At 41.1% G+C, this 24,186-nt stretch overlaps 1 protein-coding gene across 1 annotated transcript in view; it reads left to right on the top strand.

Moving 5' to 3' along the window:
- The first annotated feature begins 1,992 nt into the window (after nucleotides 1-1,992).
- Nucleotides 1,993-24,186, top strand: part of SPRED1 (sprouty related EVH1 domain containing 1) — a 58,545-nt gene continuing 36,351 nt past the window's right edge. Inside the window, exon 1 of the mRNA XM_074149055.1 lies at nucleotides 1,993-2,996. Coding sequence (XP_074005156.1) covers nucleotides 2,965-2,996 — 32 coding nt within the window. The 5' untranslated portion in view covers nucleotides 1,993-2,964. The remainder of the gene's footprint in view (nucleotides 2,997-24,186) is intronic.

Genomic DNA, 24,186 nt, shown 5'->3' with positions numbered 1-24,186 from the left:
TCCATTATGCTTATGGTAGAACCCTCTTATAGAAACATGAAATTCCCATCCATTGGAACATTGCAGCAAACATAAACCAGCTAGAAACAAAACGTGCCTTTTCTTGCCTGCTGTAAGATAAATGTTTAAAATGTTTTAACTAACCACCCCTCAAAATAAAAACCTGAATAAAACTATAAACTTTTTCCTCACTGTAATGTTTTCTTGTAGTTTTCAATCACACTGAAAAAGTCTTCAAGAAAAACATTTGGACGTTGTTAAGACCCATAGACAAATTGTATTTTGAACTTTAGGTGAAAAGGAAGAATTTCCTTAACAAATACCCTTGATAAATGCAATACTGCCCTGCTCCTGTGCATTCAAACAGATGCTGCAAGTTCGTAGTCTGGCCTACGATGATGTGGGGCACTCCAGGTTCCCTTGAAACAGGGTCAACTCCTTCTCCTGATTTCCTGTGTCCCAGTCTCTCCCTTCCTTGGGAAAAGCAGCCAACTAGCTGTAGTGTGGGAATCGGCCACGTTATTATCGCCAGGGGAGCTCGCCCCATCTTTTTCAAACAGGAAGAGAGAACAACTCATCGCTGCTCCTACGACACCACCAGAGCTGGGAAGGAATCCCGCAGTTACAGGAAAGACTGAAATGGGATTAGAGTTGACAGCGAAGGCTCTTGGAGAGCTGCTGTGGAAAAGTGAGGAAGTACATGGGAAGCTGAGGATAATGAATGTGCATCAGGGAAGCGATGTCTCTTACAGTAGCGCCACAGTACTTTACTCCATAAATTTCAGGCACTGAGAGGTATCAGTCGGCAAGCACGCATACAAAGACAGGGCAGGAAGAAATCAAAATCCAACCGACAGACAAAACCACAATATAATCTTTTATTATAATCTAATTTACTTGATGGTCTGACTCATGGTTTTTGAGTCCTCAGGGTTTGCAGCACTGCTCCACTTCTCCCATCAGAGGAAGCAGCGCGTTTCCCGTGTCAGGTCCTGAGGAGGGATGTGGGTTCAGTTGCTGCTGCTTCTTGATGCCACCGCTCACCTGGGCCAACCACCGACGCCTCCTTCCCGCTGCGCACCCAGAGGCGGAGGCCAAGCCGGGGCTCCGCACACCCTCCCGCCCCACCGCCCGCTCACGGGCTTCAGAGTTAAGGAACGAATTTCCACAGGGGCTCCCCTTCCAAAGGGCCAGGGTGAGCCGCCCACCGCGTCCTCCCGGGTGCTGCACCGGTGACGGCCCCACGGAAAGCGGCGCCGATCCAGGCCGACGCCGCCGCTCCCTCCCTCCGCACCGGCGGGGACGGGGACACCGCTGCCAGCTGCCACCGGGAACGGGACACGTCGGGTCCCGCCTCACCAGCCCCCCGCGCTCCCCAGAGGCTGCCGCACACTCGGCCTTCGCATTCACTTCGGCTTAAAAAAACCCAAACAGCCGGTTAAAGAGTGGGAACCCGGCCCGCGGGCGGAGAGATCCGCCGGCGCTCCGCCGCCCCCTCCAGAGCCCCCCGGCCGCTGCAGGCCGGGCCCCCTATCCCCCAGCAGCCCGCTCCCGACACGCCGGCCCCGGGTGTTCGGGCAGCCCCGCGCCGAGCAGAGCGCTAGGCCGGGGCCAGGGACCCAGGGCCCCCGCCGACCGGCCGGCCCCGCGCCCTCGGAGCAGGAAGAAGGGGGACTCCGGCCCAGCGCGCGTATCCCTCCGCGGCGCCGTGCCTGCGTGTGCGGCGGCTCCTCGAGAAGCGCGTGAGGCAGCGCCAAGGGGGAAGGGAGGGAGGGAGGGAGGGAAGGAAGGAAGGAACTACTTTCAGGAAAGTCGAGCGCCGGGAGACCGCGGCGGGGCGGGCGGCAAGGGCAGGGCGAGGGGGTTTACTCCCCCCCCCCCCGCTCTTCCCCTCTTCTCCCTCCTCCTTTTCCCCCCGTGGTTATTTTGGATCAAGCTGTGGCGGCGGAAGGAGCTTGAAGTCAACGCTTCCGCCCAGTTTTCCTGTGAGGAGGGGGCGGAGGCGGCGGCGAGGAGCCGAGGCGGCGGCCGCTAATGGAGTTGCTGCCGGGGAGGGAGCGCAGCCGCTGAACTTCCCCGCGGGCTCCCTTCCTTCCTCCCTCCCTCGTCCAGCGGCCGGGGGCGCCTCTCTCGCCCTGGCAGCCCCGCTTCCCCTCCCTCCTCCCTCCCCGCTCCGCTCCTCACACAAACAGCCGTGACGCATCCTCCCTCTCCCTCTCTCCTCCGTCCGTCCCCCCCCTTCCCACCCCCAGGCTGGTTTAAAACGCCTCCCTCCCCCCGTCGCCAGCCTTCTCCTCGGGGCCGGCTCGCACGCCCTCCGCAGTGCTTCGGCCTCGCTCCGGAGGGGGTGGGAGAGCCCTGCCAAGCCGCTCGGGCCCCCCCCGTTCCCCCCTTCCTCCCCCCGCCCCGCCGCCGCCTGCCCCGGCCTGTGGCGGCTCCGGTGTCTGGAGGAATTTCTGCCGCCGCCTGCCCCGGCTGGGCGCGGGAGGCGGCCGAGCAGCAGCAGCAGGAGGAGGAGGAGGAGGAGGAGGGCAGCAGCAGCAGCAGCGAAGGCGGCTGCAGCGGGAGATGAGCTGCAGCGGGAGGACGGTGCGGCGCAGCTTTTTGCGGCGGGGAGCCCTCCCCTGCCTCCGCTGCTCCGCTCCCCTCTAACCGGGAGCAGCTCGAGAGCAGAAGATCCGGGGTTGTTGCTGCTGTTTCCACCACAACCTTCATCATCATCATCTCTAAAGACGGGGAAATACGCTCCGGCGCCGGACAACAGGATTTCGTGTTTCCAGGATAAAGATCGCTTCCCCCCGCCTCTCCCCCTTCCCTCTCCTTCGCTTCCGAGCGCTGCCCGTGCCCTGGCCGGGGGCGGCAGGCCGGGGGGAGTAACAATGGTGAAGTTTCTGGTGAGTTCTGGCTGCGCCCTGCCTGCGTCGGTGCTGCTCCGTCTGCCTGTCGGATCGCGGTGAGGAGAAAATGAGCGAAGAGACGGCGACTTCTAACAACGAGTAAGCAAGCGGCCGGTTCTCCCTCCTGCCCCCCGCCAGCTCTCCCCTCCGCCCCGGGGTCGGGTTGGGACTCGGTGTGTCCCCCCCGGCTCGAACGTGTGCTGACCTCCCCCTGCGCCTTCTGCGCATTGCTGCTTCGCGTACATGGAAGCCCAGAAGCTCCCTCTTTGTGAAGGAGCTGGGTTTAGAAGGGCTGCGAGCCAGCGGCCAGGAAAGCGTGGCTTAATTAAAGCCCGGTAGAAAACGGTGCAGGTAACGATGGTGTCTTGGAGGGGGAGGGTGGGTTTTGAGTGCCCAGAGAGGTATCGGCACGTACCGCGTCTGATAATATCCTATTACTTGTAGATATTTCACATGGAAACTAGTGTGTGGGAGCTTCATCCTGCAGGAAACTGCTCCTGAATTTTAATTGGATGAGTCAGTCAGTGTAAATACAGCTTAAACCTACCCTAAAGCCTTTTTTTTTTTTTCCCTTTTAATGAGCACTTGGGACTTCTTCTTTTTTTTTTCTTTTTTTTTTTTTTTGAGGAAGGGGATAGTTCAAGGATCTCTTAATATTTTTAATGTGACTGGTTTGGAGGAAATCCAGAGGAGAGTATGTGTGTGCTGCTGTATCCCCCTGCTTGTAATCTGTCTTTGAAATACGTTTGGGGTCGGAGGAGATAAATATTTGTCAGAAAACACCCGCGTACTTTATGGCATTGAAAAACAAAACATAGAGTATTTTGAAACTTTTCCTGTGATGGGGAAGTTTAAGGTTGATCGCTGCGGTCTTCGGGCTTTGGCGTTAGGGTTTGCGGTGTCGGTGTTCGCCGAGGCTGATTTTATGAATGATGCGGGCGCCGGCCGCGGCCATGGCGATGGGAGGGAGGGAGGGAGGCAGCGCTGCGCCCATTGTAGCGGTGGGTAGCGGTGGGTGGATGGGGGAGCAGCCCCGGCCGGCGGGGCGCGGGCGGCCCTGCTCCGCCGGGAACGGCGGATTTCCCACCTCCCTGCGTCCCCCTCGGCGCAGCTTCCCTCGCACCTTCCCGAAAACAGGGCGGTTTGCTCCCCGAGGCGCGGCGCAGGCCGAGCCCCGCGGGAGAGCGGAGCCGGGGGCTGCGCGCTGCCGGCCGCGGAGCGGGGCGCGGAGCGGAGCGGGGCGGGAGGGAGCCGCTGCGGCGCCCGCGGGGCCGGCGGCCGGGGCCGCCGCCATGTTTCCTTTTTTTGTGAATCGCTCTCATTTGCATACCACAATCTCCATTCATAAAAAAAAAAAAAAAAAAAACCGAAAAAAAAAAATCGCTGTCACCACCGCTGACCTGCGGCAAAACCTGCCCTGCCGAGGGCCTGAAGCGGCTGCCGCTGCGGTGCTGAGGACCGGGCTGCGGCCAGCGGCTGGCGGGGGAAGGTCTCCAGGACCTGCTGTATTAATATGTGCTGTTCGCTGCTTGTTGACACAGTTATGTGGGAAATATCAGCTCGGGGAGGTGCTGGGAGCACGTGATCCGCTCCATTCATAAAATACCTGGCTGTCCATTCACAGTGCAGTACAGTGTCTGCATTCAGCAGCCTGGCAGATCAGACCTGCATGGGAAGGGAGAGGCGGCCAGGCCGGCGGTTTTATCAGAGAGGGCAGCAGAAAGAGGGCTTATGGCTGCGAGCTCGGGAAATTACTGTAAAGACGCGGGGGCGGGTGGGGGGAGTTGTTTTTATGGTTTGTGTGTGTCCTTTTCCTAGCAAGAACCATTAGTTCAGAAGTACCTTCTCGCGGTACCGTCCAACGCTTAAGTAGGGAAGCGTTTTATTCAGAAAACGTTGAAATATTTTCCCCTCTATAAATATTAACTCAAAAATAAAAATGCTGAAGATCAAATTCATTATTATGAACGTGTTTCAAGCCAGTATGTTAATCCATTTGGGGTAACTTACATTTTATTGAACAATGCTGTCTAACGTCTGCAAGATACTGACATAGTGTGGAAGGAACTCGGTTATACCTAATGAGACATCTGAAAATGTTGCCTATTATAAAATACGGCTAACTGCAGACAACTAAATCGGTAGAAATCAGCAAAGCAGTTCATTTCTGTCTGTTTGCTTTCAGAATTTTACAGCGGCTTAGCTATCGTCGTCTCTCCTTAAGCTATGCCGCAGCTGAAGAGTCTTGTGAAATATCAGAATAACAGAGAAATGTTCTTAATATGGCATGAACTGCTTAGAGGTCAGGGTATCAACTTGCATTTTAAATATTTTGTAGTCTTTCAAAAATAAAATCGAATGAAACTTAGTGATGAAGGATCCCTGAAGCAGACAATATATTTGTTTGATGCAACTGTTTTGTGGTTGCCAGTGTTAAAATGATGATGTTCACTGCTCATGAATACACTATTTCATTATCTTAACAAATTACACTGAGGTGATCCTTAATTACACATTCATGTAGTGGAGGGGGCTTCGTTTTTAGTGCAACCTAAGAGAATATCTGAAAGATTACTAATCTTTACTTGAAACAAGAAAGGAAAGCTCACATACAGTATTTGGTTTGAGTTAATTCATTGTTGTTAAAGAGCTAAATGTGTATAAGCTTACAAAGCAGTATAAACAGTACTTTTTCTCAAATAAATAGATTATTTTTTTTTTTGCTTCAGTTATTAGAATATCAGAAGAAAAATATTCCTCTTTTCAGTTTCATTTGCTTTTTTGACAGCATTTTGGGTGAGGCCAGAGTCGTCGTTCCTCTTTGGTTTATTTTGCACATAGCACAAGGGTGTCACTTTAAATGATTGAGAAATATGATTGAAACTCCAAATAAACCGTTTGTGAAAATAGGGCAGATTTACAAATTGAAATTCATCGTATTTTAAAAGTTTGCTGTGTTTAATTTTATCAGTATAATTGATGACATCAATGGCCTTGAATTCATTAACAAATCTCTTGGCATATAAGGGCGAATACGGGTACTTTGCAATGCATTTTGTGTCATTGTGGCTGCCGGGAATATTCTGGTAATAGAGCATTATTCTTTGTTTATAAAACTTCACGGAGTAAGATGTAAATATTTGCGGTGTCTAGAGTTTGACCTCAGTTAATAATGTTAAATTCTCAATGGTGGTGGGAAAGATTCATTAAAAAGCTGCGTTAAGGACTACGAGGTTTCTTGTCAGTCATGAACGCATGGAAGGCAGCCTTATAAAATTCTGATTGCCATGGATGAATCTTTGTTGGTAATTTTTACATTGTTCTTGTAACGATGTTATTGCATTTGTCAGTGAGGTATTAGTTAAATGAGAGTGTTTCTATACCTCCAGATAAATAGTTTTTTTCCCCTCAGTGGTGTTTTGCAATCAGTGTGGTCAGCATGAACACAATGTGGTCTTCACAAATAGTATCGGTTTTTAAATGATAGGATTTGTGGACTCCTAGGTCTGTTCGCTGTTCACGCAACTTAACATAATAATGTCAGAGCAGGCAGGTCAGCAAGCACTGCACCGAATTCCTGTTTTGGTGGCAGGTTTTATTGCTGTCTAGAAATGCTACTGAATTTCAGTGTTGGATAAAACAGAATCATTGTTACATTACATAGTCCCCATTCAGTAGGGATGAATGATGACAGGCTTAAGATGGAGTCTGAGTTGCTACTATTGGGAAGTAGGAGCACTGCTTTATTGGCTTGTTTACTTTCCTCTGTATTGTAGGTGGCCTCTTTATTTTTCAGGGAATGCTTGTTCTCAGAGTTGTTTTTACGTACTGTATTTTTACAGATTCAGAGTGTTATATGCCAATTGTTTTGCTAAATTAATATAGGTAATCTTATACTCATTTTGCTAGATAATTTAATTCAAGAGATTATAAATTAAAGAAACACGGACTGTATACTAATTCTATATGCTGAACAACCTCTAGATTACGATGTTATAAATATCCTCAAATGCTGATTTGAAAAAAGTAACCCGAGTTACATTTTTAAAATAAAATACTTACTTGATATCTTCATGTCTTCCTTCAATATTTATGAAAATACTGTTTATACTTTTATTGTGCTTCAGAACTCCTTGTATTACATGCCCAAATACTGAAAGATGAACATGAAATCATTTTGCAGAAAGTAAAGCCAACTGGTTTGGTTATATTAGTTCTGGGAGGATTTTAATGCTTTTCAGCAGGCTAATTTTCTTTCTGCTATTTAGGGCATATATAGACTTTGGAATTCTTCATCCCGTAACATAAGGAGTTTGTAAAAAGAAGAAAGGTTTTATTTTTATTTTTAAGAAAAGCATCTTCTAAACCAACTGATTATATGAAATCATTACAATTCTGATATATTTTCTTTTTGGGGAATGGTTTCTTTACAGAGTCCCGGGGAGGCTTTTCCAGTCTTATAAACTGTTTCTTGCTGTCTCTTTGGCTTTATGTTACGTGTCACTATTTTGAAGGTGAAACTGAATTTGCATGTTACATAATGTGGGAGTCAGGGGTGGGGTTTTTGTTTTGTTTTGTTTTAAATTATTTTTTATTTAAAAAAAAAAAAAGGTTCACCTTAGCAACATTTCTTGATTACTGTGGTATTGCAGAAAAATGCTTTCTGGATATTTTAGCATAACTGGAGTCAGCGATAATACTTGAATTAAAAAAATCACGAGTGTTTCCTGTGTTTGTTCATTCAAAATTTAATGTTCTTGAAGTGTTAAAGTGCCAGTGAGAACATCAGCATATGTTTCAAAAGTAGAGACGTTTCTTGAAAGAAATATATCTTGACAGGATCGGAAATTATAGGATTAAAGCTGAGGGCATTCCTGGTAGTTTTTAGGCTAAACACTGGCATTTTTGTTTGTTATTCACTCATTCTTGTGTTTATTTGGAGAAATCGTATGCATTGGTGATAATTTGGCGGGATACGACAAACACCAGAAATAAAAAATACTTCTCAGAATATTGACACAAGTTTAAAAAGGAGACAAAGGAAATTATTTTCTTTTTGGGGTTTTTACTCCTTGATTCAAAAAAAAAAAAAGTAACTATGATACAGCATACAATGTATGTTTTCTTAAATGGTGGTGTTCTAATGTTCAAATGTCTACTTTCTCCCTCTTAATCTTCTTTCTCAATTGGAATAAGTTGCAGTTTCCTTAAAGGAATTTGAAAGATGGCTGGGAGTTGCCATGTTGTTGAGCATCCCAGTTTCTTTATGGATATATTAAAAAGCAACTATCTTTGTCTTTTTCGTCTCTGTTCTAATGTGGAACAACATTTAAGTAAGAAAATTTTAACTAGCACACTTACTGAATGGCAGGAATTGGTTGTAAACAACAACTAAATTACCCCTAAGAACATAAAGTTTGTTCCTGCTTTCTCTCCCTTGAAAATATTCATTCCTCTTTCTGAAAGCACTTCTATTTATGAAGTACGTATTTAATTATTGAAAACTGGTGGTACAAATATTCCAAATTAAAATTCAAGAAGATGTAAACATATTTTCAACATTTTTTTTATATTTTTTACTACTTTGTAAGGTGTGTTTTCTAATTTGTCTTGGTATTCAGCAGAAATAATCTTCAGCAATACTTGTTTTTTTGAGGGACAGAAGGGGACTGTATGCTCTCTTGGTATGCTGTATTAACATATATTTCTAGACTTAAGACAATAGCAATACATACTTCGGTTGCACTTACTTTTCCTGTAGTCTGTAGATTTATTTTTTTTTTTTGCTAGTGTTTAGACTATGATTTAGTAAAATCTGTTAGTTGACTGTGGTTTTTCTTGTACATGAGGTGATACCACGTTGTATATGGTAACATATTTTTATGGTATATGGTACAGGGTAAACATGGTATCTCTCCTATTTGAAAAATACCTGTAATAGGAATCAGTCTCTAAGATAATAATGGTATTGAACAGCACTTGTAGGAAGTAAGCAGACATTTTAAGTGCTTGTGTTTTCACGTCTGTTCAAGCTTATATTTTACATAATGTTCATGCTGGTATCTGTGATACTACTTTGCTAATAACATATTCATTTATTTATATTCAGTGCTTTATATTCACTGTTTTTCTCCTATGTATGATGAGAAAAAAATTTAAAAAAAAAAATCCAAACCAAAGGAGCAACAAATCTTTAGATATGCTAAGGGACAAAACATTTGCATTTAAGTGCTTTGAATACTGAAGTTGTTTGTTAATGTGGCTCTGATTAAATAATAACTGACTTGTTACACACCGTTGCAGGCCCTAATTCCCAATGCTCCAAACAAGGTGGGGAAAATTTATAATAATAATTTTTAAATAGTCCCAATAGAATGATGACAAATGCATCTATATATGCAGGAAGATCACAAGCATTTTTTCTCTAAGCACTCACTGTCATATGACAGTAAATACTTCAATTCAAACAGGGAAAATAGGCCATAGAAACATCAGCAGTTACTGTGCTCCATTCTGCGTTGCTGTCTGATACCAAACCTCCATTCAGAACAAAATATTTTTCATGTGTGTGCTACACAAGAGTTCTCCAGATGTGTACTGTTGAAACATCTAAACCATCTTAAAAATGAGGTGGTAAAGATCTGGTTGGTTTTTTTTTTCCTCCTTCTCTCCCCCCAAGATGTATTCATTCTTGTGTTTGAAAATTTTGACTACTGACTGCTGTTTGTGATGTTTTATTTAGGTGAGGAAGTCTTGTAATCTGTACTTCTGCTGCAGCGAGTCAAACAAGCACCTCTTCAGAACCCCTAAAGAAATTCTGTGAGCTGATGTTTGACTTGAATGGTTTGCGAGAGCAGGCTTCATTAAAGTCTATGGAAGAGTTGTCCTTTCCTTCTCTTTTTTTAAAAAGAATCTCCAGAAAAACAGTACCAAATAAATAGGCCTTCCCTAAGATGATCTGACAACTGTTGACAATTACCCTTTTCCTTTGTCTTGTACTGACGAGTCGCGACACTAACTGAAGTTTGTCAAAGCAAAAATGAAACTTGATTTATTTCAGTTTTAGTAAAGTCAAATGCTGTGAATAAACAAGCGTAGCAAGAAGAAGTGTCAAGAATTTCATTAATAAAACAAGTAATTACTGAAAACTAGTGTCAGGTTTATTAAAAGTTGCTACTGAGACTGACTGCCTTCCCTAAAGAAACCCAGAATTGGTAAGATACAACTCTCAGGGAGGATACCTGCCTGGGATTTTTTTTCTTTCAGAAATTTTGCAGAACTATTTTGGTGAAGTGGTATAAACCTTGAGGGCAGAAGTGACTTCTCTCTCTTTAACCTTTTGAAAGGATTAAGTAAGGGTAGTGAAAGGTGGGAGTACAGAGCCTGCTCTGATTTAGGAATTTTTATGTAGCTTCCTAGAGACTTCTCAGCCTCTCAGACGTGAGTGCTCTGTGCCCCAGGTATTTCTTTCTCTGTGTGGTGTGCTTACTCCAGATCCCCATACAGCATGCCTTAATACAAGCCTGTGATAGAGGCCTATATATGTTGAGCCTTGAACGGGAACACATTTCTGAAAGGTGTAAAGAATTCAGGATTTAGAATTGATGCCTATACATTTAAAATGAGAAATCCTGATTCATTTTTTTTTTTTTAGTCTATGTAAGTGGCTGACCTTGTGTACCAAACCTGTATGTTTTTAAGCACTAGTTACTGTTGCTAATCACTGGTCTTTGCTCCCTCTAGGACCAAGAATAGATTGGAAGCTTCCTAGTAGGGTAGACTTAGGATAGGTATGTTTGTGCCCTCTTCAGGGGGGGCAATTATCTCTCTCATTACAAGTTTCACTTATAATACAAATGCTACTGATGTGTGCTACTGATGTTATGCAAAAAATTTTGGGGTTGCTGTTTCTAATTTTGCATGATTTTAAGGGGGGGGGGGGAAAGCTGTAGAAGAAATTGTCATTGCTGATACCAGTGGTACATAATGAATGTGCCAAGGGAATGCAAAGTTGTAAAATTAAATGCTTGCGAGTTTTCAGGCTTGAGAACTGAGATTGTTTGTGCAAATATAATCCATGTGGTCAGGCGGTATGAATTTTGATGATTTTGATAATAAGGCTGAGCCAGGAATATAATCAGATTGCCTGGGTTCTGCTCTCAAACCTCCAATACTAGGAAACGCCCATTTTCTGTTTTTTCAGCCCCTTGCCTCATTTGCTGCTCATCCTGTGCCAGAGAGGAGGACTGCACCTTCTGATCACACACAGGTGGTGCTGTATAATTGAAGACTGCATCTTAATAAGCGTTAAAATTCTATAAATGCTAATATTGAGAAGTAAAACAATGTAACAAGTTTGCTAGGGTTTTTGTTTGTTTGTTTCAGCAGTTTAGTCTGGATTTAGTCTTTAACCATCAGATTTCAACTATGTGAGTGTTTTAGATGTTGGTAATATTGCTGTAATCCTATCCAGACTTGTAGTGTGCTGTTTCTTACATTCTTTTTGCTAGCGTGATTTTCTTAATCCTTATCTGAAAGTTGGGGCTTTGGTGTTGGGGTTTTTCTTCCCCCCAATTTGGAAGCTCTCTCTAGTACAGTATGAGAAATTGAGGGAATAATACATTTCTATGTCGAGCTTGCCTTTCATTTGGTTCTTTTAAGGTGATGTGACATTTGTTATGAGAAGCCATGCCGCTATGGGATGTGTGTGTCTAGTATGGTACTTGCAGAGTGCCAGTGAGGCTATTGACGTGTATGGGCATATTTGCTGTGGAGGCAAATCTTAACATATGGATTACAATTAAGTCTGGGTTTCTGTGGTGTCGCTCATGTATCCTATAGGAATAGTGTCATACTTCAATCACATAAGTGCAAAGAACTTGTAGCTCTCGTTGAAACAAAAATGCCAGTTGATTGTCATTTCTTAATCGGTAAATATGTTTTTCTAATTAGATCTTTTTCTTCCCCCCTTTTTTTTTTTGGCAATTGGTAGGTAAAGTTTATTGCTCTTAAATTTTTTTGCTATGTTCTGTTCTGTGGTTCCTGAAGAAGTTAGTGTGTCTAAAATCAGGCTGTTCATTACACAGCTGTTTTTATGCATTAAGGCCCATAAATGTCCTGGCTGAATCTTGCTTCATCTTCTTCTTTCAGCTTCCAGAAAACTTTTTAATGGATGTGTAACCACTGCTTAAACAGTTCTGTGATGATCTCCAGCACAGTACTTTCATGCTTTCTGTATTTGTACTGAACGGGTCTAGCTTAAAATATCTTACATTGTCTTAGCTGTATTCAACTTGACACATCCTCTAGAAGAGCCCCCATATGCACCTTAAAATGTACGTGCTTTGTTACTATGGTGATGGAAAAGAATCGTGCATGTTAACAACCCCGCGTTAGGTAATGGAGGATTTGCAGAAATCAGTTAAGCCGTTTGCCTGGGGCACTGAAAATTGGTCCATGACCATACCTCCACCCCAGTCTCTTGGCTGCAGGCAGGCTGAGGGAATCTTCTTATGGGACTGGGTGCTTCTCAGCAATCAGCTTGGTTGGGAGGGTGAAGAGGACTTTTTGGAAATGGTTTCAGAAGCAGGTGAAGTAGTGTTGCCTTATCACATGCTTTTAAGGGTCTCATGTCTTACATACTTAGGGTGCTCTGCACAGCGTAAGGGAGATGCTTGTGCAAGCATGTTGTGTGTTTGTCACAGATACAAAACCAGTTTTGTTTTCCTTTGAACTGCCTGGGCTGACAGTGCAGGAATTTGCTACCTTTCATTTCTCTACTATGGATGCCTGCACATCCTGCGAAGGGAGAATATGTCCATGCCCATTCCCCTGAAGCAATGTAGAAAACATGAGTCTTCTTCATCTGTTAGTTGAATTCTGGATGAAGAACAGGTCTATTCAAGGAAGCTATTCCAGAACAAGACATCAATTTGGAGTGCTATAGTTTAGTATAGTGTAATTTCCTGTGGGGGCCTTTTGTTCTTCTTCTGGAGTAAGTTGCAGTTAACTAGGGGAAAACTGATAAGCTTAGATACCTAATTAGACAGGCTCTCCCCTCTCTTTCCTTCTCTGCTGTATCTTTTTAAAACTGTAGTTTTCTTGCATTAGTTATTTTGACATTTGTATCTTCTTATTTTTTTAACCGCTGAAAGTGGCATATCTTTCTGTGTTTTGAAGTGTGTTGGCTTTTAGAGACACCCATCCCTGTAGGTTTTGTTTTGTTTTTAGCATTTTAGAAAACATTTTTCTGAGCATTTCTCTGTATTAGTGTTCTCATACAGCTTATCCTGAAAAGCTTTTCTGGAAAATAAGACACTGGTTAGTGTCTCTCTGAGACATTTTGACTGGCCCACTGAGCACCCTTACAGGTCTTAATACCAGGGTTTTACCCTTGAGCAATGCTAGGAAGAAGCCTGGGTTTTGCCACTCTGGGACAACAAAAACATAACCCAAATAAAAACATGTGTTTCCTTTGCTGTAGAAAGACAGAATGCTTCCCACAGGCTATGAGTTCATCCTCTTTTCAGCAGTGAAAGGAGAAGACATTACAGAAATGCTGAAAATCAATGTTGAGTGACTTCTCCACTGCAGAAAATGCAACTTTTTTGACGTTTGTGAATGAATCTTCCTAAAGTAGAACTACAATTGTACGTATAGCTTCTTTTCTGAACAAAATCAAAATGTATGGATTAGACTTGTGGAATAACTGGAAATAAAGTTACCAAATCTGTTGTTTTGTTTGTGGTTTGTTTTTTTTTGTTTGGTTGGGTTTTTTTTTTTGGGGGGGGGGTGGTTTTTGTTTTTTTTTTTTTTCTGGCCTGAGCAGCTACTGGGAGATACAGAATTGGCTTTTCTATTTTTTGGGAAATCTGTGCTGCGTGAGCTTGGTCCCAACAACAGAAACTCAATGGATGAAGTAAAAGATCTAAGCTCCTCATGCTCCTTCCAGCTGGAGCATGCAAAACAATGAACTTTGATCAATGTATCATCCCAAATAAGGCATGATGATCCAAATCTCTGCCATGTACTTCAGGAAAAGATCATTTCAGTAGAGAGCTTGCAGGAGATACCCTAATTAACTGTCACATGTCAAAGGAAGGAACAAATGTCACTTCTCAAGGGCAACAGTAATTTTGGCCAGCTTTTCTGAGGTTGTTTCACAGTTTGTTTCTAAGGCAATTACAATCAGATAGTGCAGAAATCATAGTATCCTACAGTAGAAATGATCTGCTTTCTACATTTTTTGTTTCTGGTCTGACTTACAGTTAGGTATTTTACAGTGGAGAAAGCATAACTGTGATTTCCCAGTTACAGCATTAGTATCTATGATCTAGGGTGATCTAGTGTTGAGAGGGGATTTTTTGCAGTTTTGATATTCCTCAGCTGAGACAAATATTCCCTTATTTTGTCTATATAATAAAATGGTATATTTGATTCCTGAGAAATGCAGTCTTAACAGTTAAATTGAAAGATGCTGATCAAGATTTTATCATTAACCAAGAAAATCAGTTTGGTTGTATCATGTTTTCAGTAGGATGTAACTTCTATTGTCTTTATTTATACTGGAAAATGGTGTTCTCCAAAGGACTATTTTTGCTTTCCTCCGCAATGAATTCTTATTATAGTTCACCAAATAATTTTCCCAGGAATGGCTTCTGTTTGACTTTGGGATATGTCCTTTGGCAATAACAATGCTGGTCAAAAAGTAGGAAGTTCTCTTGGTCTAACCCTCTCTTCATGCATTATTCCAGTATATCACAAGAAGCTCAGATAGATACTTCTTCAGGTTTAAATAGCCAGGTAGTATTTGTATCCCTTTAACTTCTGTAGAGAGCATGATCAGAAATTGCTCTAATATCTGACAGCAGGAGGGAGGATTATGTACTACTTCTGTCTATCGGGTTTTTTTTAAGGTTTGTTTTTTCCTAATGATGAAACTTGCGTTCATTCATCTTCAGGCTCCTGAGCTCCATTATATACCATTTCTTTCACATAGAAGAATGTTTCATGTGTGTTTTATTCGTTTCAATACGGAGCCTTGAAGCAGCAGTTGCCCGATCTGGTGGTTGAGGCTGCTACCAAGTGAGGTTCCAAGATCCACAGGATTAAGTGGGATTCAGTATTAATGATACTGTTTTGGATTGCATGAAATTATGTCTGTAGGTCTGAAGGTTTGGAACGTGATGCTCCTTTGTAAAACTATGTGGAAAAGGGTACTCTCAAGCAAATCTTTGTAAGTCTGTGGGTATTTTTAAGAGATGTAAATCTAAACTTCTTTTTAAATGCCCCCTCCTCCAAATGGTATGAATTTTTGTAGTAGTATTATGTGCTACAAGTGAGTTTGTTTTAGTGTTTTTTGATAGACTGTTTACATAAGTTGAAATACTTAACTCTTCAGAATAGGTTTGGGTTTGGTTTTGTTTTGGTTTTTTTTTCAGATCCTTTCTGTCAACCTGTGAAGTATTTCAGAATGAGCTAAAGTTGCATAAATACACAAGCCATTTAAAATAGAAATAAAAAGAATTCCATTAATACCCTGTGTTTTACCAACAGACAAATCCAGTTTCACTAAATAAATAGCACTGGTGCTGTCATTTTGACACACAAAATAACTTTGTCTCTGTGTAGTTAATAACCTCTTAAAGCATCTAAAGCAAATTTACAGTTGAGATCAGTTAATGAGGGAGAGTGGGAGTAGATTTATTTAAAATCCGCTGAACTTAACTGCTCACTTGTTTGCTTTTTAATGGTAAAGCAGATTTGTGGTTTGAATTGATTTGAGGAAGTTTTTGTGACAAGGGAGATGATGGTTCAGAACTACTTCAAAACTACAAAAGGGTCAGCTACAGTTTCTCCTTTCTGGGATATTAGAAATCTGCCTTTGAAAATGCTCAAAAAAACCTTGAGATACTGAAGATCTTCAGAGATGCAGTTAATATCTGCACAAAATGCTGCAAGAACATCACAAATTAATGATGATTTAGCACTATATTTTATTATCTTAAGATGTTAATGCTGCTGTTGCCTTAAGATACTAATTCTTTACATAAAAACATAAGAATTCCCATAAAGGATCTGGCAAAAATTCTTGTTGACATCCTTTCTCTCACTTTTCCATGTGCTATACTTGGTTAAATTCCATATGCATCTGTTTCCACATCAGGAAGTTTGAGCTGAAATATATTACTTGTTTCTTCATTCTTTGGTGGAGAACTTTACCATATGATTGTTTGGTAGGACTTCAATTTACTTTAACAGCAGTTTAGTTTTAGGTGGCTTATCTGTGCTTAATACAAGTGTTGTGTTCTCAGGCATTCAGAAGTCGAAGTGAACTGAAATTCCTATGCCAGATTATTCAGTTTTAATCTTTCGGTATAGTTTGCTTTTCATAGTTGCATGTTAGAACTTGAAATTAGTCTTAGTGTCTAAACGGAGTATTTCAAAGCATTGTGTACTGCATGGGTATTTCTTTGCTTGAAACGGTTTGTCTTGCAAGAACCATGTAAGTAAGGTGATGAGTTAAAATGGTAAGCACGATGTTCTAGGGAAGAATTTGGCAATTCAGTTTTGTTAGGAAATGCATTGAATTTATGGCTCCATCAGCGTCAACTGCTTGCTTTCTGAAGCTAAAGTAGTGTTTTAGCAGGAGAAAGGGGATTGGTAGGTGCTGGTGCTCTTGGTCCTTGTCCAAGGCCATAGACAAGGACCTCATGAAGTGGGGAGGGGATCAACCACCTGTGTCACCTTCCTTCAGTCTCCATCCAGTCAGGGCTGGCTCACTAATACTTGGAAACTGCTTTGTTTCCACTTCGGCTATCGGAAGGGTAGTCTAATTATGTTTCAAAGACTGTATGTGCTTATGATCAGATCTAACGTACTTTCTGAGATGCTGCTTTACACTTGATACATCTGAGGTGCAAACAAAAGATCTCCTGATTAAAAGATAGGTGTGTATTCCTTTTACCTGTAGGTCTGTCATTTTTATATACAAAACAAAATGTGCTCGATAGAAATCAATTGAATGCAAGGAATTTCTAACTTGTTATTTGAGCCAAGGCAATACAAACTGTATATGTGAAGTCACATGGGTTTGAGAGAGCTGCTCAGTATTTCAAGGTACTTTTTTCCCCTCGTTGCTGTCAGTGCTGCTGGACTTCTTGTAGACCATTTTTTAGAAGTAAATTACACCGGGGCTGTTCTTGGATGCAACACTTTCTCAGCTGTAAAATCTTGATGATGTATCATCAGTAAAACTGTCTTGTTTTTTGAAGGTGGGATTAGAGAGATGAAGGTAACAAATGAAAATTGGGGGGGGTGGGGTGGGTGGGAGAATGGAAGGGCAAAAGTAAACCTGCTGTAAGAGGTACCTATGTCTACAAAATATATTAATTCCTTTCCCCTTATTAGGGCTGGGCCTTCTGCCAAGACGGATCTGCTGCTCCAGCTGGGGCTTACAGAAGCAATAGTGACTGCAGGAGGTGATATATACCATTCTTTTAATTCTCAATGGCATTGACAGTTACCAAAGTTCCTTTTCTTTGCTCAAGTTTATCGTTGCTAGAAGTTAAAATGAAAGGCACAGTAAGACAATGCTGAAAAGATAAAGAAGACTGACAGAGAAATCTAAGGCCTAGTTTTAGGTGTGCATTTAAAAGTCAATTAGGCAAACTACTGGCATTAAGTTTCTAAAATTATTTTGTGTGCCTGTCTTGCTATTTGAAAGCTCTTCTTGTAGCAGATTTTTAAGCTTTTTCATTGAAGGATAGTACAGTGAACGTTAGTGTCCTTTATTAAGACTGCTTTTCATATTGAGTTATTGCCCTGTCACCCGGTGCATTGGGTTCTGGAAAAATACCTAGTAAACTCCAGAGCCTAATTGATACACTGTTTGGAAGTGTCGAAAGCTATAGATAGTTTGTCTAAGAATTGCTTCTAGTCCTACCAGTGGTATCCATGGCACTAGTAAGAAAGCATTTCTAGGCAATTTTTATCGGCTTTACTTGTTAGCTTTCTTGCTGCTTTTAAAGAATGCCCAAAAACTATCCTGAAACTTTAAAGAAAATGCAAAGAGAAGTTTAAATGTCTCTGTGGGCTATGCAGCTGCCAGTCTTTATATGAAGAATGACAGGCTTCACCAGAATGCCTGGTTCTTAAGGCAGGAGACCATGATGCTGAAACACATTAGAGCAATGTTATTTATATTCTGCCAAAAGCAATTATCCTGCAAGACTTATAAATATGTGTTAGCTTTTATGCATGTGAAACTTACAGACTTCCACAGAGATCTGTAGGTCTACTCAGAGTGATATATTTAAATTTTTGCAGGACTGAAGCCCAAGTGCTTTCATAAAAAGATGTTCCTAGTTGCAGGCATATGCTGATTATTCAGTAGTGTGGCAGAAGTGTTTCTTTGGGATTGGTCTGTTATGATTAGGATTGTTATTATGCCAAGGTAAAGAGTTTCTACATTTAATAGTATTTGATAAGAGCTCTTTTAAGAAACGTGGTTTGATCTACCAGTATTTCTTTCCAACAACTTCTTCTAAGCTCCCAAGGGCTCTTATCTGTCCAAGAGCCCTATTTTTGATTTCTGTGAATTCTTTGCTTTTCCTCCCCATGAAGATTTATTGCTCTTTAAAAGTATCTTCAGTTAACTACTTTAGGCCCTAAAAGCGGCCTTATTCTGTGCTGTGTCTTTTCGTCACCCTGTGACAGAAAATGAGCTCCACTGTTCGAGGGGAAAGGCCTGTACTTTGGATCTTGGCTACCAAATAGAGCAGCTTTTCTGTTCGCCCCACAGCTGCTGTTAATGTTTCATTCTGCAACTGCTAGAGGATGGGCAAGTAACCGTCCTCATATGAGACAAAAATATAACTCCATTAGTCAGCTGGCGTGGGTTGTTGAAGCAGAAATGCAGGCAGTATTTTCTCCTGGTGGAGAAAAATCCATCACATCCTATTAAAGTTGCCATTAGCTGACTATGGGGGAATGTACATTTCCTGAATCCACGATTGCCTGTTCTCCTTACTTTGATGGCTGTCTACTTTAAAACTTGTAATTTAGTCATAACTATTACAAGATCATGTTACATCTCTGGGGTTAAATCTATTTGACATATAATCTGTCTGAGAAAAGCCCTTAAGAAATAATGGTGCTTGACACTAACTGAACCTTAAATTATTGTGGCGTGAATTAGAGAACCTTGTTCCTAAAGAGGTTCTGTGAGCTTTCTGAAATCTGTATCGCCCTGTAGGACTTCTGAGATTTAGTATGTTAACTTTTGGACTCTTTAGTATTTTAACTCATTGCTGTTAAACATGGATTTCAAAGTTTCTTTCAAAGGTGGGTTTGTTTGGGTTTTTTTGCGACTTTGTTGTTGTTGTTTGGGTTTTTTGTTTTGGTTTGGTTTTTGTTTTACAGCTATAAGGTAGCTGTAACCTTTCTGAGGGTTGAAAATGTGATAGGCTAGTGACGTTTTTGACATCCTCTTGCTGGTGTTCATTGTAAGGTTTAAGTAAGGGCGAGTTATAACCCTTCAACTTTTCACATTAACATTTGAGCCCTCAAGGTTTTTGGATGTTTGATCTTCATAACATGAATTATGACATAAAGCAGAACCGAGAAAGGTGCCACCTTCTCATAGCTGCTTATTGATGAAAAGAAAATTGTGTTCTTTTTGTTATTCTGGAAGTGGTAATTTATAGTCATGTCTAGAGCAGTGTTTCAGTAAAGGTTGATTTTTTTTTTTTTTTTTTTTTCCTCTCAAAGGCAAATGCAGTTGTGATCAGGCTTCCGCTTAGTTTAGTGCTTACTTTAGTGCTTGGACGTTTTATTAAAATTTCTTGGGCACCTCATTTCTTCTTTCTTTAATTGCTTATGTCCTTTTTCTTTTTTTTATGAAGAGTGGACAGAGAAAAACGTTCAGATCTCTTAAATTGAGTATTTAACCTTCACATGAGGAGTGTGTGGTTCTTTGGCGTTAAGATATCGAATGTGATGGATCTGTGATTGCAGATTACAGGTGCATTGACACGTCTCAGTTAAAGACAGACTATTACTCAATTTTGTCCTGTATGGCCCATGTCTGTCTCCACATTGTGTACAATATTAAAGTTGAAGAAGAAAGGATGCAGTGGCAAACTGTAATTTAGTTTTGATTTTTATTGTAGTTATGTTTTAATGTAGGCAGATCTTGGATGTATCTCCAGCTACTTGGCAGCTGTCTGTCTGGTGTTTTTTGTGTTTCTTTAGGGCAGGTAATGGGCAACACCAGATGATGCTTTCGGTTTGCACCTTTCTCCCTCTGATACAGTTATTCTCAATAAGCCGTCTGTGTGGTTGTAAAGAACTTCAGAGCATAGCCATGAATAGTAAAGTTAAAATAAGAAAATTAGATTACTGTGTTGTTATACAGATATAATTTAGTTATGTGCTTAATGACTCTACTAGTTGAATTCAACTAAAAAGTAGAAATTATGCAGCTTCAGCTGAGGGAGCTATTTTCTGTCAGGTCAGTTCCTTGCATGTTCATGTAAGTCATGTTCCCTAAAACTTAGTATGGAAATGTACAAAATTTTGTCTACTACTTTACAACTTGTTTGCTGGGCTAAAAGCTGTTGTAAAATGCAATTGCTGTTTTGTCTCTGTAAAAATCTGTTCTAACTTTCCAGAAAAGGAATGAGCAAGATCCTATTCCAGTGTATTTGATCAGACAATCCTAGTTTTACCAAAAAGCTAAATACAACTTCATGTATCCAAAGGTTGGGCCCTTCTGAGCAACTTGTCTTCACTGCAAATGAGCAGTGGAATTTCTCCTGAGGTGCTATGTCTGGGGGTTGTTTTCCTATTGGATTTTTGCACTTTGGTGTTTAATAGAAGTTTAATGTTTTCCCCTCACAAAAGGAAAATCCATCTCCACTACGTTTCTGGTTGGCCTGCCTCCGCCTGGCAGCTTCTAGGCCGCTACGGAGATTTCTTTTCGGCTTTCAACCTTTCTCCGCTTCGGTTCCGCTCTCCTGCGAGTGGGCTTATCCTCTGCATGCCTTGCTCATAAACAGGCACTGGTTTTCCTTCAGTACAGTAATTTTCTTCCTGTGTCAAAGCCTTCCTGCGTGCTGAACGATGCATCAGAGTCTTTGTTTTTTGTCTGGACTACTCGAAGGTGCGTGTCAGCAGCTGGCTAGTTTGGTGTATTGTGGAGGGTGAAGCTGGAGCGTGCTGTAAATGCTTGTGTTGAGTATGGGCAGGATGGCTCTTAGCCTCGAAGCAACATTTGCTATAGTTTCTACTTGTTACTTTAATGTATTGGCAGAATTTAGTAACTGGTCTCCATGAACACGGAGATGTGAACACTGGTATCTGTAGGCTTTCTCTTACCTGGATCTCTCTTTAGATTGGGTTTATAGGGAGCTTGTTTTGCCTCTTATGAATTGAAAGAGATTGCCATATGGTCCAGTATAGTTCATGTACACAACTGTGATCCAGTAGAGGAAAGGCAAACTCCCAACCCCCCTACTGCTGTTCCAGAAAGGAACAGACAGGAGGAAGTAGGAGTGAGAACAGATTTCTGGATAGATTGGTAGGCAGCGGGGTGAATTCTTAGCACTTCCCACCAGAAGTTTATTCTAATAGGCATCGGGTTTTAACTGTGTAACTGCTGCTCGGGAAGCTGGAACATAAGGATCAAGTGTAAATGCATAGATAGACTTATAGGGATAATTGCAAATTAAAATGATGAAAGTATTTATTTCATATCTGAGACAAGGCTGTGATGCTCTCAGCCTCTAGTTGTGTGAAGTTAATTGTGGCTGTTTTGTTTGTCATTTCTATTTTTTTTAACCTTTATGTACAATTGAATGTAAACACTGCTGGCTACATCTGGAAAACACTACTGTAGCAGTATCCTGACTGAATGACACTTTCCTTCCAGGTGGAAGTGTGTGTATAATAGATCTACAGTGATTGAAAAATGTCAAATGCAACATTTTTTTTTGTTGTTGTTGTTTCTGGATCTCTTAAAGCAAAAGGGGTAATTTTGTCTATTTGTTCCCATACTGTACAGGCAGAAGAAATGAATTGTTATATTGGACAAATAGCTATGTTATTGGTCATCGGTTTCAAACTTATTTAAACCAGAGTTAGAGCAGTAAACAAAACAAACAAAAAAGCAAACTATTTAGAATTAAAATTTGTGTATGGACTAGAGAATAACTTTTATGGCTTTTCTCTGGATTAAAGATAAATTTATATATAAATACCTCCCCCTCAGTTGAGTAGTTTAGATAAGTCTTTAAATAATTGTGCAAATCTAATGATGAAGTATAGTTCTGGGCTGCCACTGAAAGGGTAGTTTGCATTTACCTGCAGAGCCTTGGCCTTAGATCTAAGGGGCATGTGACTGCAGGTGATCTGGGGCACTCATCTGTCAGAATGATCTTTTGGGGATGATGGATTTTCTGTTTCAGTTGCAAAACCAGCTCCACGCTTCACAGTTGCATGCTGGTTTAAATTAACAAAAAAAAAACAACAAAAAAAAAAAACCCAAACAAACAAAAACGGACTTGTGCCCCGACTCTGGAGGAGAAGAAAGGGGGTAGGGATTCAGGTTGGGTTTAGGTGAATAGGTTTAGTTGCCTTCCCATTATCCCACAAAATCAACTAATTTTTGCTGCAGACCTACAGATGCTGAATCACTGGTAGAACTCTACGTGTATGGCTGCTTAGACATCTCCTATGAATAAAACCTTGCAATTAACAAGGAGCTTATGAAATGAGGGATCTATGTAGCATTTGTGTCCTATGCATAGTATACTGTATTCCTGTCCTGTGCATACTCCTGCTCAATGGAGCATCGCCCTTTAATTTGTCTTGTGGAGATGCATCGTCTGTCTGTGTCAAAATGCTTGCATGAGCGTAATCTGGAAGCTGTTTTTCTTTTGAGTGCCAGTGTACTGGAACCGAGCGTTTAAAGCTTGAAATTAATGGATTTTGTATTTTCTTGCATTCTCAACAAATACTGAATAAACTTCAGTAAATGATGATCCTTATTAAAGGATGAATAGCTGCAAAACTTGAAGGGTTTTCATGTAATTTTTTTTTTCTTCTTCCTCTTTTGAAAAGAGGCGAGATTTGTATTTCCTCTCCCTTATGTGCTTGGCATAGTAATGCCAACTAAAAAAAAAGTGGCAACAAGAAACTGGTTCACAATGCCAATAGTACTGCAGTTTGGAAAATGTCTTGTACCAGTAAATTGGCTAGTCTCAATTAAAACTTCAGAAGTCTCCATTACAACTAGTTAGGTAGTGGTGTAGTCCCTTCATCAGTTTTTGTTATTCCTAAAAATGAATAAATGTTTTCTAGCAGAAAAGGTTCAGTTGTCAAATTTATTTTTCTGGGTTGTTCTTAAAGGCTAATTTTCTATTTTAAAACTTTTTTTTGGGTGATATTTCCTTGAATATTGGTGACTGTGCATCAATGAAGATGAGCTGATGAATCACTTCAAACAAATCACATTTGTTTGGTATATATTAAACTTCTTCCAAATAGAGGTTGCTATAACTCCTTTGCAATAAAAAGATCCAGATTGAGTACTCTTAACCCTTGCCGAATCTTATTATAGTTTGCATTGAGACTTCTAAATTCATACAGTAGGACTATAATCTTAAGTGTTACTTTATTGTAAAATTACTGTTTTATGAGTATAAAAGTTTGGCCAGATATGCTGTATCAGTGTTTTAATCTGCAGCAAGATAGTGCTCATTTCAGTTATTTCAGTGTTGAAAATACTAGATTTAAGGTGGATTAATGATACCAAAATCAAAAGCTACATGCAGGTTAGATGTGCTCATAATTGATTCTTATATTGTAATGTGTTTTCAGTTGTATTTCTTGAAAATTGTGGTTTCTCTATCTCAGTTTTCACCACATTGTGCGATAAACTTTTTGCAGTGTTCAGAGTATCTTTTTTTTTCTCTGCTAACAGAGTTAATCCCCTTGCATCTTCTGGAATCAAGAGGGCTTTTCCTTTGTGTATTCAGTCATTACATAAAGGAAAATCAGTCTGTTTTGTTAGAATATAAACTGAGCTTTACTAAATACAAAGAAGGCCAAAACCTCTCACAGTAAGAATTTAGAGAAAGAAGTGTATGTTTCTTGAGAGGAAGAAAACTATTCATAACTTTTTTACATGTTTGGTGCTTGTCATTCTACACACATGAAGCAAAAAAAAAAAAAAAAAAAAAAAAGAAAATATAAGACTTAAGTTTTGTTGATACTGCAGAAAGACATC

This window comes from Numenius arquata, chromosome 6 (genome assembly GCF_964106895.1).
Source record: "Numenius arquata chromosome 6, bNumArq3.hap1.1, whole genome shotgun sequence".
Lineage (NCBI taxonomy): Eukaryota > Metazoa > Chordata > Aves > Charadriiformes > Scolopacidae > Numenius > Numenius arquata.
The sequence above is the reverse complement of the archived record's forward strand: the minus strand, read 5'-3'. Positions and strand labels throughout refer to the sequence as shown.